The following is a 14,456-nucleotide window of genomic DNA, read 5'->3' on the forward strand; positions in this document are numbered from 1 at the left end:
GGACAGCAGAACGAACACGTGTTCCACGTATGTGCCTGTGAGCAAAGGACAGAGTCTGGAACGCTACATTGTAACTCTGAAGATCTTCTAAGAGACATTCACTAGGTCTATTGGAAAGCGGTGGCTCGTAACGTCGAATGAGACTCATCTCTAAGAAGAATGGCCAATCAGATCCACATTCTCCCCTTCTTTTAAGCAATACCTCTGAGCTACCTAAGAGGAACGCGCAATTGACCCTTGTCCTGCTTGCTTCGTAGTGCGTAGGTGGTGTGCCGAGAACTACCGGTGTGGCGTGAAGCTAGTAAGGTTGTCACAAGCGTCCCGCAGCGCCTGACACTTGTGGGGTGGTGGCGTCGTCAAAAAGGCCTGAACAGCAGACCCAACGCTATCAACACCCCAAATGGGTTTTGTGAGCGGAGAGCCTAAAGCAGCATCCTGTCCCTGCCTGTCAGGAAGAGACGCGCGATGGCAAGATTGTACATGACATAATGTATCAGCTTTTGTTCGCACGCGTAGAAGCGCGGAGAGTTGCCATGTTCGCGGCCGTGAACGCTGACTTGGTAGATGCTATAGCAACAGCGGGCGTTCATTACTCACTTTGATTTGATCTGATTGGGTCCTGCACGGTTACGGCCACGAAAAGCAGCTATGCCCAGATCCCCGCCTCGTGTTCGCCGCGCCATGCTTTACCAGTTTCTGCGTACGGCCGGCCTCTCCGGTCCTTGATGGGCAGCCCCGGGTGTTATGCTCCTGCGCATAGTGGCCATATGCGATTGCTGCCTTGCACTGGGTTCCCATGTGGCCGCATCTTTAGCACTTAAAGCACTACTTCACTCGGCACTGTCACTTATATCGCTCGCAGAAAGACCCTCCCTGCCTGATCAGCCCCTTGTCGATCAAAACCGCGATCGAATCGGACTCCGGTCCATCTACGCCACCAGCGCTTACGCTAAGGCCGAAAGTCTCATCCAAGTTATTTGCACTAGATGGGGATAATTTGCGCCCTCTGTCTTCTGCTTTGAGTAGCAGTGGGAGTGGAAACGGTAAAACTGTGTTACCGAACGCCACCAACATTTACTATGCATTACTTGAAGACGAAGTCGGAACATCATCACCAGAAACATGGGGGCTAGCACTTGTGCTTGATGGCTGCTACCCCATGTCCTAGTTCACAATGTCACTGGTCGCTGGCCCTGCGAACACGCTGTGGCTAACAGGATACTGTGGCGCTGGTGTTTAGAACAAGATTGGTATTTAAACAGTACTGTAGATAGCGTTTGTGGCCTTGGGTGCGAAGTATGGGGCACAAGAACGCGTAAAAGCGTCAAAAACCTTAACAGGTATGCCCACTTACAACTCAGAGGGAGCGACTATACGTCAATTCTAGACCTTGTTGACCGACCTTTCATGCTTCTCTGCACCTGTAGTAATCGTATCCAGCACCTCTTCGTTGCCATCTGCAAAAGCCTTCTCGCCAAATGCGATAGCGATCTCTTCCAGGGAGTAGTTGGCAGTCTCCACATAGTAGAAGTGCGCCAATCCAGCCGAGAAGATGCAGAAGCCTGCTATGACCAGGTAGAAGTACCCGCCAATCCCGGCAAATGCATCGGGCGAAACCATACCAATGATAAAGTTGAAAATCCAGTTGCTAGTAGTTGCTACACAAAAAGTTAGTGCTGTTGGAGCAGGGAGAGTAACGGGGCCTGTACCAAGTGCCATCCCCTTGCTGCGTCCACGTAGAGGGAATATCTCGGCTGGCAGGAGCCACGGGAGCGGGCCCCAGGTAAACCCGTAAACGATGTTGTAGAGCATGATGAAGGCGTATTGGCCGTTGGCGCGTGCCGTGATCGGCATGTCAGCCTCGGTGAACGCGCAAACAATGCCAAGAAGAACGGCCATCGCACAACCGCCGAGGATCATCAATGGCTTCCTGCCCCAGCGATCAGCTAGCCACCAAGTCACTACTGTTGCCGCTGTGTATGGGATTGCGTTTGCGGCGGTGTAGAGTAGCGACTTCTTGTCGTCGAAGCCGGCCGAGGAGAGCGTACTTGGCAGGTAGAACGAGATGATATTGATGCCGTTGAGCTGAGCGAACATTTGGACTGTAATACCGACGATAGTACGTTTGCGGTAGCGAGTGAACATTTCCTGGTGGGTTGTTAGCATGACCATTTGAAGAAGGGAGAAACAGAAGACCCACCAACCACCCGGCTTTGCCCAGCTCGGCCTCGTAGACCACTGCCTCCTGGATCTCGAAGAACACCTTCTGGACGTGCTCAGCCTCAGTGTCGCCGTCCGAGTGCAAGTCTGCGACAGTCTGAAGGCTCTCCCGCATGAACCCATTCTTTGCAAGCCATCTCGGGGTCTCAGGTAGGAAGAAAGACATGGCAACCAAGAGGAAGGAAAGGAGGATCTGGATGATGAACGGACCCTGCCAGGACATGTTGTCCGGAATCATGAAGTGGAAGCCATAGTCAACCCAGCAAGACAGCATGTAGCCAGCGATGAGGCAGGTGTACTCGATTCCTACCATCAGTCCTCGAGCGTGCGGTGCAGCAATTTCGGTCTGGATGATGGGAACTGTCATTGAAAGGAAACCGACGCCAAGGCCCTGGATTGTTCTTCCGGCAACGAACGTACCGAATCCGGGAGCGAAGATTTGTATGAAGGCGCTGAAGAAATAGATGAGGCCACCAAGACGAACAGTTCGCTTGCGACCAATCATATCACCCAGACGGCCAGCGATGAGTGCGCCAACAGCAGCTGAGGCTTGCAGACAGGCAACAGATATACCGGTGATGGAGGGATTGACTGCAGCTGTGCTTCCGTCGGCACCGCCAAAGTCGCTGAAGAATCGTCTGACGAAGACTGGATTGACTAGAAGACCAGACATGATACCTTCGATAGTTGAGCCAATGCAGTGTACTTGGATGCAGGATACATACCAGAATTGTAACCAAACAACGCATCACCAAGACTTCCAAAACCGCATGTCGCGAAGAGCAGGATCTTACCCTTGATGGGGTATCTAGCAGTGATCTTCTTGGGTTTCAGCAAGGTTTCGAATCGTCCTTGCTCAGCAGCGACTTGGTCGGCTATCTGATTTGCCCTTTGCCGGATATTTGCGCTCTGGCTAGCGATAGAAGTGTTGCGAGTGGCCATGGCGGAGAGCGAGACAAAACTGTTAGAGATGCAGTGATGGAGTGCTGTATATGCAACTATCTGAAGATGGAGATATCTGGGGAAACGACGCCATCTTATTTACCCCAGATCTCGCGCAACAAAGACTACGCTTGCGCGAAGCCGAGGGTGTAGACGATACGGTTCCGATACAGTCGACATCGGTGGGGTATCTTCGTCGAGTGTCGTTGCGCGGAGCTGAATTATCACGCTAGATGACCGGAACCGATGAGAAAACTTCGTCTCCGCCGGAACCGCTCGTCCTCGGATCCAACATCAACTGCACTGTCGGAACCGACTGGGCCTAACAGCCAACATGGGCAACGTCTTGGGTACAAATGCGCCCGCAATCAAACTGCAAAGACTCACTAGTCAAGTCACTATTTCGCTGGATTGTAATGTCGTCCCAAATGCAAACGTTCGAAAGCCTGCCGCACCATGAGTTTGCAGACGTGCGACTACCAACATCCGATAAAAATCGTACCATCGAGACAAACCAATCCTTCGTCCTGAGCCCTGCAAAAACATTTTCTTTCGAAGACAGGCCAGTGCCGAGCCTGCAGAGCTCGAGACACGTTCGCATCAGGGTGGTGGCAACCGGTCTGTGTGGATCTGATGTAAGTATCACACTTACCGGCACTTGATTGTGGCCTTTCAATTGGATAGATATCAACGCAACATATAGGTACATTACTGGCAGCATGGCCGCATTGGTGGATATGTCGTCGAGAAGCCCATCGTCCTTGGCCACGAATCCGCAGGCATCGTCGAGGAGTGCGGAGAAGAAGTCAAGAGTCTTGTCGTGGGAGACCGCGTAGCATTGGAACCAGGAATAGGATGCAACACATGCGAGACTTGTCGCGGTGGCCGATACAACCTTTGCGAATCGATGCAATTCGCTGCAACACCCCCCTACGATGGTACTCTGTCAACATTCTACTGCCTACCTGAAGAATGCTGTTTCAAGCTACCATCACACATCTCGCTACGAGAGGGAGCTTTGGTTGAGCCACTGAGCATTGCTGTACATTGCTGTAGTCTTGCTGGAAATCTACAAGGAAGGTCGGTCGGAGTCTTCGGTGCCGGACCCATTGGTCTTCTCTGCAGTGCTGTTGCACAGGCTTTTGGCGCCTCAAAGGTGGTCGTTGTCGACGCTGTAGACTCAAGGCTAATGTTTGCGCGGGCCTTTGGAATTCACCAAACGTACAAAATGCAAACCGAGACTCCGGAACTGAATGCAAGCCAGCTTCTCGCCGATGCCCAATCGCCTTCCGGTTTCGATGTGGTCATTGATGCTACAGGGGCGCAGCCTTGCATTGCCTGCGGTGTTGCTGCCCTCAAGAGAGGTGGTGTCTTCATCCAAGCCGGCCTCGGAGCACCAAAGATCGACTTTCCTATCGGACAAATCTGCGACAAAGAGGCCACACTGAAGGGTAGTTTCCGTTATGGGCCGGGCGACTACAAGTTGGCCATAGGCTTGCTGGATTCCAATCGCATCAGATTGAGCAGTCTGATAACGCACGAATTTGTGTTCGAGGATGCCGAGCAGGCTTTCCAAAATGTTGCCAGTCGTGGGGGAATCAAGTCTATAATTTACGGACCGAATATAGATAGGACCTTGGCAGGAGCTGTGATCGAGCAGAAGCAAGCTGTGTCGGCTTCGCGGCTGTAGAAGTTGTTCGAACGAGATTTCTGTATCTAATTGGAATGAGGGCGTGTGCTGCTCAAAACAGATCAAGGGTGTGATCGCGGTTCATTCCAAATTGTGTCCCAGAACCAGTATAGACCATTGCCCGTCGCATCTATGTTGTTGCTCTCATCCCAGCCCGGCTCCGTAAGTTCTGTGAGATCCTGAAGAGGTACGTGAGGCCAATCTTGCAAAGTGGCTTGGTGGATATCGGCAGCTAATTCTTGATTTTGACTCCAGTCCTGGTTGTTTGTAGCTGTGGCATTGTATCCGCCATCCAAGCCTAAGGGAAAGGCTAAGAAACGTAGACACATCAGTATTCTGCCCTTGATATTCTGGACGAAGTCCTATACTTGTAGCCACTTACCTTGTTGTACAGATGCCAAGCTCTCGTTCAATCGCATCGCTCTATCTGCTGTACTGCGTCGATGTCGCGTATGGTTGGTGGCAGTACCCATTGGTAATTGCACTGGTAGGCGTAGAGTCTCCTCAACAGACATCAGAGTTGGTGCCTGCTCAGGCACCGTTGAAGTGTTGCCGAGAGCCGACTGCTGATCTGAAGTCATGATTGGGGATAACATGGCATCTGCCTCACGACGCAGCAGCATGTGAATCACATCCTTCAGAACATTGTTGCTCTGTACGGATAGTTGTGTCTTTTTCCCCAGCACCTCTTGAAGGCGAAAAGTTCGAGTGATGGTACGCTTGACGTGTTGAGCCCTATCAGAAAGCGGGTCAGATAGCGCCAGCACTGCCATAACGATAGCAGAGTTGAATAGATTGATCGCCAAAAACGCAACAAGATGACTGTCAGTTGCCAATTGAGCTAACTGAGGCATCTCTGTGACTTTGGACGTTCGCAAAGCTGCGTCCCACCACTGTTCAGTGCTAGAGATTTGTGACCTTGACAAAGGACTTGTTGCACTAGCAGCGAAGAGGGGTGAAGATGCTGTATCCGATACGCATGACGGGGATTCCGCATGCATGTGGACAGTGTCTGGCTGGCTTTGGTTTCGGATCAGGTGATCGACTTGCTGTGCGAGCAAAGGACGATAAAAGATGATCAGCAGGCTATCGAATGTCAGCTGCAAAGAAAGTGCCTGAAGATGATGCACATTAGTTGCAGATGGCTGATCTGACCTGCAATCAGTATCTAGATCAAGTCGGAGGTGAGGCGGAAGCTGTTGCCGCCACGCCCAAACACGACCTGTGACATCTACAATCTGATCCATGTATTTACTTGTGTCCTGCCCATTGGATCCTACGGCCCGCATGCCAAAGATGACTTCGATTAGCGGTGACGCGGCTAGATAGAGCTTATTAAGCTCCCGTTGGTAGGTAGAATAGCAGATTGCTGTATCTCCATTGAGGGCCAGGTCTGGTTTGAATGATCGCGATTCGAAAGTGTCAGCTGGGTGTGTGACATTGCAGTCTTTATCATTAATACCAAGAGGTCGACCGTAGGTCACAGATGCAAATCTACCCTGATCAGCTCGCTTGCTAACATATTGCGCATCACACGGTACCTATCCCAGGTGTATATTGTCCACCAAACTCGTTTCCTTTCTTCGATGCTAGGTTGGGTACCGCGAAGAGGTTGCCGATGGAGTCCGATCGCCTGCGCAGTCCGGATAGTGGCACCCAGAAGTGCGAATGATAAATTGGGCTTCCCATGGTACACGAGGTAGCTGCCGAGTAGAATGCACACTTGAACCGATGCAATGGAGGTCTGGTCCATCAATTCTGTGAGGTGCTTTTCGGCTCCTTGAAGCAGAGTTTGAGACCAAGCGCCCCAGTCCTCGTTCGGAAAACAAGTGTCAACGCCATTTCTGTGGGATTTGTACCACGCTCCCATGCCAAGCACGGTTGACAACAGAAGTAAGAAGGACTTCTGCGATGGAAAGGCAAGTCCGTCTTGGACAGTCTGGAAAGCGGGACGAAACTTGGGTTCGTAAATGACGAGCGAGAACCAATGGACAGCGTCAAAATACTCCTCCAGCAGGGTGTGCATGAGTTCCAGTGTCGGCAGGGGGTATCCGAGAATCGAGGCCACGGGCTTCCTGTGAGTTCGATCAACGCGTGAAACTGTGTTTCGAACCTGATTTCCCCCACCAGGAAAGGCGGACGTTGTTCTGTTGAGCGAAGGTTGGTTCCCTAGTCGATAGATGCGCTGCGCAATGCCCATGGCAGAATCTGCTTCACGGTCCACACTGTTTGGCCGGGTACTTTCCCCAAGACCAGGTTCTTCAGACACGGCGCCTGGGTCAGTTATGTGAAGTCGTTGTACACTGGCATCCTCCTGCGCTACTTCGGATAGGACCCGAGACGTTTCGGTACGGTCCCGAGATGTCTCACGTGATGATATTCGTGTGCGTCGCCTCTTGGTTGCACGTGTCACGGGTGTCTCCACATGAGTACTCGAGCAATCAATGTTCGCCCGGACACAGAGCGAGCATGGTCGAAACGGATCGCACTGGCGACACTATCAGCAAGCAGTATAGGTGCTGAACACCAGTGAGGGCGAACTGACTCGGCTCTTGTTCTTGCGACATCTGTCGCATGCAGCACTCACTCTCGTAGGGAGCTGTCTAGTGGCGGAAGTATTGGACATTGATGAAGATTGTCATTATTATTCGCATTTCGATGCAGAAGAGGTTGCTACCGCGTCACTGGATACGCTCACTCTAGCCCGTGCGCTAGACAATGTACGAAAGAGGATAAGCTTCGTCCGCATCGGGTTGTGAGTGAAAGCTGTACCCTAGATAAAAGATGGTACATGTGTAAGTAGGAGTTTGATTCTGGATGTTTTATGAATATCTCTCTCAAATTTTCTGAAAGACTGTTGCTAAAATAATGTCGATTCGCAGCTCTAGTCAGCCTTTGACTTTCTGTTTCCGTTCGATCGACCGGACATGCACCTACTCTACAGTCTCTAATATAGGCTTCGATCAAGTTCTCAAACCCCAAGTCTGCACTTCTTTTTGGAACTCGTACCATGTTGAAAAGAGCTGTATAATTTCATCGAAGACTTCGCGAGCCGTCGTGACTGATACCAAGGTATTTACGGCGGCGCTTTCGGTGCCGAACACGGTTGAACACTATCGCCAACGGCGAATTCGAATTAGTGGCGTTATTGCAGGCAATGAGGTTGGTGGAAGAAGCAACGCTAACCGTTGCCCAGCACTCCTTCCCGTGTGGCGTCATGAGTCCGTGAGCTTCGCCAGCACCACCGATGCCGACCATAATCCGCCGCACCAATGCCCTGGCACGACTCTCGCAAACATCGGGGATACTCCGATGCTCACCGTGACGTCCTGCCGACACAAGTTTGTAGGCCGGCGTTAGTGCCTTGATTTAGGCTGTACCCCGACCGCTCGGCTGAAAACCGAGCGTGATTTGCATAACACGCTGGGTGTTAGCTCTGCTCGGCACATCGTTACTACGATTCCCCGCAACTTCACCTGAGGTGATCTCCATGGTTTTTCCGGTGCCAGACTCCCCCACAAATGACTGGTCGCGGAGATGGGTACCCCATGTCCACTGCTGATTCAGGAACGGGTCAATGGGTATGTGACGTGAGATCGGTGGTATGGTTCGATTTTCCCAGTGATCAGGTACGACATGTTTATATGACGGGGTGACCGCCGATCAGGTACTTTTTTTTTCAAGCATCTCAATTCAATCTCAAGATGAGGCTCTCCACTTTCCTCTTCTCGTCGCTGCTATCTGTCGCCGTCTCGGCTGCGCCCTCAAGCGCGCCGAAGGCTCCTGAGTTCTTCTCTCAGCGTGTCGTGTTCACGCCGCCGTCGAACTACACCGACCCTCGCACTCTGTACGCTCGTACCGCTGAGTTCGAGAACGGCAACCTCCTTGCAACATGGGAGAACTACAGCCCTGAAGGCAGCGACCCCAAGTCGAAGGTCTACTTCCCCATCTACAAGTCGACCGACGGCGGGTACAACTGGAAGGAGATCTCGCGCGTGTACGATCAGGCGCAGCCTCAGAACGGCCTCCGCTACCAGCCATTCATCTACGTCCTGCCCAAGAAATTCGGCAAGTGGCCTGCTGGTACCGTTCTGCTCTCAGGAAGCTCCATTCCTACCGACCTCTCCACCACACAGATCGAGCTGTACGCTTCGACCGACAAGGGCTACACCTGGGAGTTCGTCTCACACATTGCGGCCGGTGGCGTGGCCATTCCCAACAACGGCCTCACCCCCGTCTGGGAGCCGTTCCTGATGCTGCACCAGAACAAGCTCATCTGCTACTACTCCGACCAGCGCGACAACGCCACCTACGGCCAGAAGATGGTGCACCAGACCACTACCGACGGCAAGAACTGGGGTCCGGTGATCAACGACATCCGCCACGACCGCTACACCGACCGCCCTGGCATGCCCACCGTGACCCTCCTGCCCAACGGCAAGTACCTGATGACCTACGAGTACGGCGGTGGCCCCACCAACAGCCCCAACTACAAGTTCCCGCTGTTCTACCGCCTCTCCACCGACCCCGAGAAATTCGACTCGGCCGAGGACCACCAGCTCATCACCACCGACGGCACCATCCCCGAAGGCTCGCCCTACAACGTGTGGAGCCCATATGGTGGCAAGAACGGCACCATCATCGTCAGCTCGGGTACCAGCGGCGATATCTACATCAACAGGGGACTCGGTGAAGCGGGCTCGCCTTGGATCAGGGTTCCTACACCGGAGAAGGAGCACTACACTCGCCATCTGCGTGTGCTCAAGGGCGGGAAGAAGCTGCTCATTGCGGGTGGTGGTGTTCTGCCTCCTAGCACGACGAACAAGGTGCAGCTGTCTGTCATTGACATTACGCAGTTCCCCAAGGCTTAGGATGGATGTTGTAGATAATTGTGATAATATATGTTGTTAAATAAAGACATTGATATCCGTACAATTGGTGTGCCTCAAGTTGGCAGATGTTCGTCCTTTTGGCGCAATGTGTAAACCGGGAGAGCTCGTTGGCATTTACTGTGTTTAGTAGCTTCGCGACAGTGACGGTGCTTGACTTCAATTGACACCTCGGCCCACGCTCATGCCTTGAGACTGAAAACATAGAGGAGTCGAGAGATGATGAAATTCACCTTCGCAGATTGCAAATCGGATGATCTGGCAGACCTACTGAATAAAATGTGAATTGAACCCCGTGCACACAATACATGGTGCTGCGCAATTGGAAGGTGCACTCCTCCCATGATGGGCGCTGTCGGGTGGCGACCCACCCGGCCCGACCATTCCGCCGGTTGAGCGCGCGGGCGTTAGCGAGCCACGAGCGACGAAAATCGAACTTCGACATTGCCCGCCGACGACCGACACGACAAGCCGCAACACTCACCAACTAACCCTCTCTCACCAGCAAAAACCGACAAAATGGGTGGTGTTTCAGTTAAGGACGTCGAGGCGCAGAAGTTCATCACTTCCTATGCCGCTTTCTTGAAGAGGCAGGGAAAGCTCCCCATGTACGTCGCATTCCGAATCGCTGTTTTGAAGCCATACTGACAATCAACAGCCCAGGTTCGTACTATTCCAGCGGGTGAAGGATAAAACCTGAATCCCGTCGCTGGGGGATAATCGCACGATCAGCTTGCTGACCGTCTTATCTACAGGTTGGGTTGATACCGTCAAGACATCGCGTAAGTTTCATTCTCAACCCCATCTGCGCTGCGCACCGCCTAACAACGCACAGACTCCAACGAGCTGCCCCCCCAGGACATTGACTGGTTCTACGTCCGCGCCGCCGCCGTCGCGCGCCACGTCTACATGCGCAAGACCGTCGGTGTCGGCCGTCTTCGCAAGGTCCACGGGTGCGTACCCCTGCCGACAACGGAATAACCCACCGCGCAGCACCGTGCTAATAAGTGCAGTTCCACCAAGAACCGCGGCTCGCGTCCCTCCCACCACGTCGATGCCTCCGGCTCCGTCGACCGCAAGGTCCTCCAGGCCCTGGCCAAGATCGGCGTTGTAGAGATCGATGAGGAGAAGGGCGGTCGCCGCATCACCCAGTCCGGCCAGCGTGATTTGGACCGTATTGCACAGACCACCCTCGAGGCTGAGGAGGAGGACGAGGACGACGAGTAAATTCGCGTCTGAGCACACCACCACGAGTTCACGTCCGGTCATGATGTTGTTCGGGGTCGTCGGAAGCGATTGACGTCGCCTCACGAAACGCACAGTCGCGAGAGGTTCCGGCGCTGCGTGCGAGCGTAAGCAGTTGGGCGCGGCTGGGGCGTTGGATGGGATGGGTAGCCTAGGTTATCTGATGACAATGGAGACAGGCGTGGCCTGAAAAGCAACTTGATACCCATTTTCTTCAATCTGGTACCCCTTGTGCTGCGTGACTGCATTGCTTTCCTACCGACCATCCCTTCGATGCCTACACAGCCGCACATCAATGAATACTTTTTATCCAAACATTGCATTGCGTGCTATCTTGCATTGCATGCCAACTTTTGGGATTCTTATTCAACTGGCACCACATGCTACACCAACCACTCCCACCATCTCCACGTTTTTCCTCACCCTCAGAACAAGTCCGTCATGGCTCCGTGACTCGCATCCCCGACCAACCTCGCATACTTCGCCAACACTCCCCTCGTAACCGGCATCGCCGGCGCCTTCCACTCCTTCAACCTGTGCGCAATCTCCTCATCACTAACATGCATATCAATACGATGTGCCTTCGCATCAATCGTAATAACATCGCCCGTCCTCACCACCGCAATTGGCCCCCCCACCGCGGCCTCGGGACACATGTGACCAACAATGAACCCATGCGACGCGCCGCTGTACCGCCCGTCAGTGATGAGCGCGACGTTCGTTAGCTTGGCGCCCATGATCGCCGCGCTGGCCTTGAGCTGCTCGGGCATGCCCGGGCCGCCCTTGGGGCCCTCGTAGCGCACGACCACGACCACGTTCTCGCCGTGCGGGATCTCGCCCGCGTTCATGGCGGCGTCGAGCTGGTGTTCTTTGTCGAAGACGAGCGCTTTGCCCGTGAAGCTCAGGCCCTCTTTGCCTGTGATTTTGGCGACGGCGCCGGCGGGCGCGAGGTTGCCGCGCAGGATCTCGATGTGGCCGGTGGGTTTTATGGGGTTGGAGAGGGGGCGGATGAGGACCTGGTCTTGGGGGAGAGAGGGGTAGGGTTCTACGTTCTCGGCGAGGGTTTTGCCGGTCACGGTGGGGATGGAGCCGTCGAGGAGGTTGGCGGCGATGAGGAGCTTCATGACGGCGGGCATGCCGCCGATGTCGAAGAGATCGGCTGCCATGAACTGGCCACTGGGGGCGAGGTCGGCGAGAAAGGGGATCTTGTTGCTGACGCGCTGGAAGTCATCGATGGTTAGGGCGACGTCGGCAGTACCGGCCATGGCGAGCAGGTGCAGCACTGCGTTGGTCGAGCCACCCAGCACCATCATCATCACGAGCGCATTCTCGAACGATGCCTTGGTCAGGAGCTTGCGCGGTGTGATGTTCTTCTCCATGCAGACGCGGATTGCTGCCGCGGCTTTGGCGCACTCGCGCATCTTTGCGGGAGATTCGGCGGGTGTTGTGGACGAGTTAGGGAGTGTGAGCCCCATGGCTTTGAGGAGTTAACATATGCTGAGCTATCAGGGGGTATCACTTGCCTTCGATAGACGTGGACATGGTATTGGCAGTGTACATGCCACCACACGCTCCGGCTCCGGGACATGCGTTCTTCTCGATGTCTTCCATGATCTCGTCTGGCGAGAACTTGCCCGGTTCTGCACTATCGAGGTTCTTGTAGATGTATGCGCCGTGCTTCTCGTAGCATGTGGAGATGTTGATTGGCCTCCTCAGTGTCTCTGAATACCCGGGCATGATGGAGCCGCCGTACACCATGATCGAGGGTCGGTTGTGACGGGCAAATGCCATAATCACACCAGGCATGTTCTTATCGCACCCAGGCAGTGCAATGCAGGCGTCGTGGTGTTGGGCGCAGGTGACAGTCTCGATGCTGTCTGCTATTATCTCGCGGGTCTGGAGGGAGAATCGCATGCCTGGTGCTGTTAGCATTATCCTCTAGGTGTGTGCATGTTGCATACCCTCTCCACCCATGGTGATGCCGTCCGACACTCCTACGGTGTTGTACTGCCATCCAAGCATGTTGTCCTGCTCAATGTGCTTCTTGATCTCCTTGCCCAACCCAAGTACTGTCAACTGTTAGCATGCTGTATGACCCCCACGCATCCATGAGGCTCTGTCAGGGCGGCTGTAGGTGCGTGACATGATTGGATGTGTGCATTCGAAAGCGCCGACGTACAGTGCGTGCTGCATGACAGTTAGTACTATGACGCCAATTTCGTGGGGTACACGTACTTGCATGGGTTGCCCTCCCACCAAACACTAGCAATACCAACTTGAGGATATGTCTTCATGGCTTCCTTGTTAGGAACGCCAGCTGCGTACAACATGGCCTGTGGCACAGAATTGTTAGCATTCATCGGTCGTAACATGGACTGGACATACCTGAGCACCAGGGAAGTTGTGACCTGTGGTGAGTGTGGACGACCATCTATTCAGCGCAGGTGTGCCATCCTCCTTCTTTGCGCCTTCAGGGAGGTGAGGGAAGCTGAGGAAGCGTGGCTCCTCCGGCTCACGCTGCTTCTCGAGATTTCTGGGATCCATTGTGATAGTTAACAGGTCGGGGAGTTGTTAATACGTGTCGGCAGGGTCAATTGATGCAGTCACCGACAAATGCTAAGTAAGAAAAGGCACAGTGGATGATGGCAGGTACAGCGGATGATGGCAGGTACAGCGGATGATGGCACGAAAAGTCCAACTGGAGGCTTGGATTAGATATGGATGACCTGCAAGCAGATGACATCCAGTTAGCCGCACCCGCAACCAGGGCGCATCGGAAGCAGGTCGGAAGCATGCAGTCTAGCTCCATGAAGCATCCCGCCAGATCAAAGAGTTTCCCATGTGGGGCACTTCTGGTGTCGCGACGGTCCTGGTCGACTCGCTCGAGGCCTCTTAGAAGAGGGGTGACGAGCGCCCCTCCCCAGGCGATGCGCTACGTGGAGTCTAGGCTGTGGAGAGAGCCAATGCGAGATAACGTGTTGCAAGCTGAATAGTGGCGATTGGAGGTGGTCGTCACCTAGCGCGGAGGTTCCGGTACGTTGAAAATTGGTACCATGCGGGACCGCTGAAGCCTCCGATATGCAGGCGCCGGCGAGAAAACCGGGGATAGCGTTGACAGCGAGGCATGTCGTCAACACCAAGGCACGAGCAATCCACGGTGTTGAACTCTACTGAGATGCCGCAGATGTTGCGGGCTTAAGCAAGGAGAGTGTCCTTGCCACCTTTGATTGTCACTTTAATCTCAAGAAGATGTTGACGTGAAGCTCCGTCGACCCAAACTCCGATGCAGGAGCATCTGTGCGAACCGAGACGCAGTAGCTTATCCGAGTGCTGGGGCAAGGCTGTCCTCTCACGTTGCAGGATAAACGGCGGACTAAGGATGCGAGCCAGATGTTTTACCACGCACCCACGCGACAGCAGAGTAGGGGGAATGCAGGAACACCTCTATAGGACACTTTCTTTGTCTACAA

At 53.8% G+C, this 14,456-nt stretch overlaps 6 protein-coding genes across 6 annotated transcripts; 3 read left to right on the forward strand and 3 right to left on the reverse strand.

Annotated features, from left to right (window-relative positions):
• Positions 1 to 1,275: 1,275 nt before the first annotated feature.
• Positions 1,276 to 3,361, reverse strand: C7974DRAFT_127603 (general substrate transporter). The gene is made up of 4 exons (XM_046135296.1): positions 2,946 to 3,361; positions 2,201 to 2,898; positions 1,710 to 2,148; positions 1,276 to 1,658 (listed from the first exon to the last, which is right to left on the reverse strand). The coding sequence occupies exons 1-4, from the start codon at positions 3,160 to 3,162 to the stop codon at positions 1,384 to 1,386; spliced, it is 1,629 nt and encodes a 542-aa protein (XP_046000250.1). The 5' UTR covers positions 3,163 to 3,361; the 3' UTR covers positions 1,276 to 1,383.
• Positions 3,362 to 3,590: 229 nt separating this feature from the next.
• On the forward strand, positions 3,591 to 4,852 carry C7974DRAFT_431838 (chaperonin 10-like protein; the record flags this gene model as incomplete). Its single annotated transcript, XM_046144809.1, has 2 exons — positions 3,591 to 3,797; positions 3,866 to 4,852. The coding sequence occupies 2 exons, from the start codon at positions 3,591 to 3,593 to the stop codon at positions 4,850 to 4,852; spliced, it is 1,194 nt and encodes a 397-aa protein (XP_046000251.1).
• Positions 4,853 to 4,883: 31 nt separating this feature from the next.
• Positions 4,884 to 7,538, reverse strand: C7974DRAFT_127610 (putative C6 transcription factor). The gene is made up of 4 exons (XM_046135297.1): positions 7,398 to 7,538; positions 6,394 to 7,340; positions 5,235 to 6,346; positions 4,884 to 5,162 (listed from the first exon to the last, which is right to left on the reverse strand). The coding sequence occupies exons 1-4, from the start codon at positions 7,476 to 7,478 to the stop codon at positions 4,915 to 4,917; spliced, it is 2,388 nt and encodes a 795-aa protein (XP_046000252.1). The 5' UTR covers positions 7,479 to 7,538; the 3' UTR covers positions 4,884 to 4,914.
• A 573-nt stretch (positions 7,539 to 8,111) lies between these two features.
• Positions 8,112 to 9,756, forward strand: C7974DRAFT_388056 (glycoside hydrolase family 93 protein). Its single transcript, XM_046141243.1, has one exon. It carries the CDS (start codon positions 8,557 to 8,559, stop codon positions 9,721 to 9,723), a length of 1,167 nt encoding a protein of 388 aa, XP_046000253.1. The 5' UTR covers positions 8,112 to 8,556; the 3' UTR covers positions 9,724 to 9,756.
• A 504-nt stretch (positions 9,757 to 10,260) lies between these two features.
• On the forward strand, positions 10,261 to 10,968 carry C7974DRAFT_410212 (40S ribosomal protein S19; the record flags this gene model as incomplete). Its single annotated transcript, XM_046143448.1, has 5 exons — positions 10,261 to 10,349; positions 10,400 to 10,423; positions 10,474 to 10,523; positions 10,577 to 10,694; positions 10,755 to 10,968. 5 exons carry the CDS (start codon positions 10,261 to 10,263, stop codon positions 10,966 to 10,968), a joined length of 495 nt encoding a protein of 164 aa, XP_046000254.1.
• Positions 10,969 to 11,411: 443 nt separating this feature from the next.
• On the reverse strand, positions 11,412 to 14,021 carry C7974DRAFT_449204 (dihydroxy-acid dehydratase-like protein; the record flags this gene model as incomplete). Its single annotated transcript, XM_046145699.1, is given in 7 exon segments — positions 11,412 to 12,463; positions 12,479 to 12,483; positions 12,506 to 12,902; positions 12,948 to 13,055; positions 13,130 to 13,173; positions 13,222 to 13,319; positions 13,372 to 14,021. The coding sequence occupies 7 exon segments, from the start codon at positions 13,528 to 13,530 to the stop codon at positions 11,412 to 11,414; spliced, it is 1,863 nt and encodes a 620-aa protein (XP_046000255.1). The 5' UTR covers positions 13,531 to 14,021.
• Positions 14,022 to 14,456: the final 435 nt, after the last annotated feature.

This window comes from Boeremia exigua (assembly GCF_020726555.1).
Source record: "Boeremia exigua strain MPI-SDFR-AT-0100 chromosome Unknown C7974scaffold_3, whole genome shotgun sequence".
Taxonomy (NCBI): domain Eukaryota; kingdom Fungi; phylum Ascomycota; class Dothideomycetes; order Pleosporales; family Didymellaceae; genus Boeremia; species Boeremia exigua.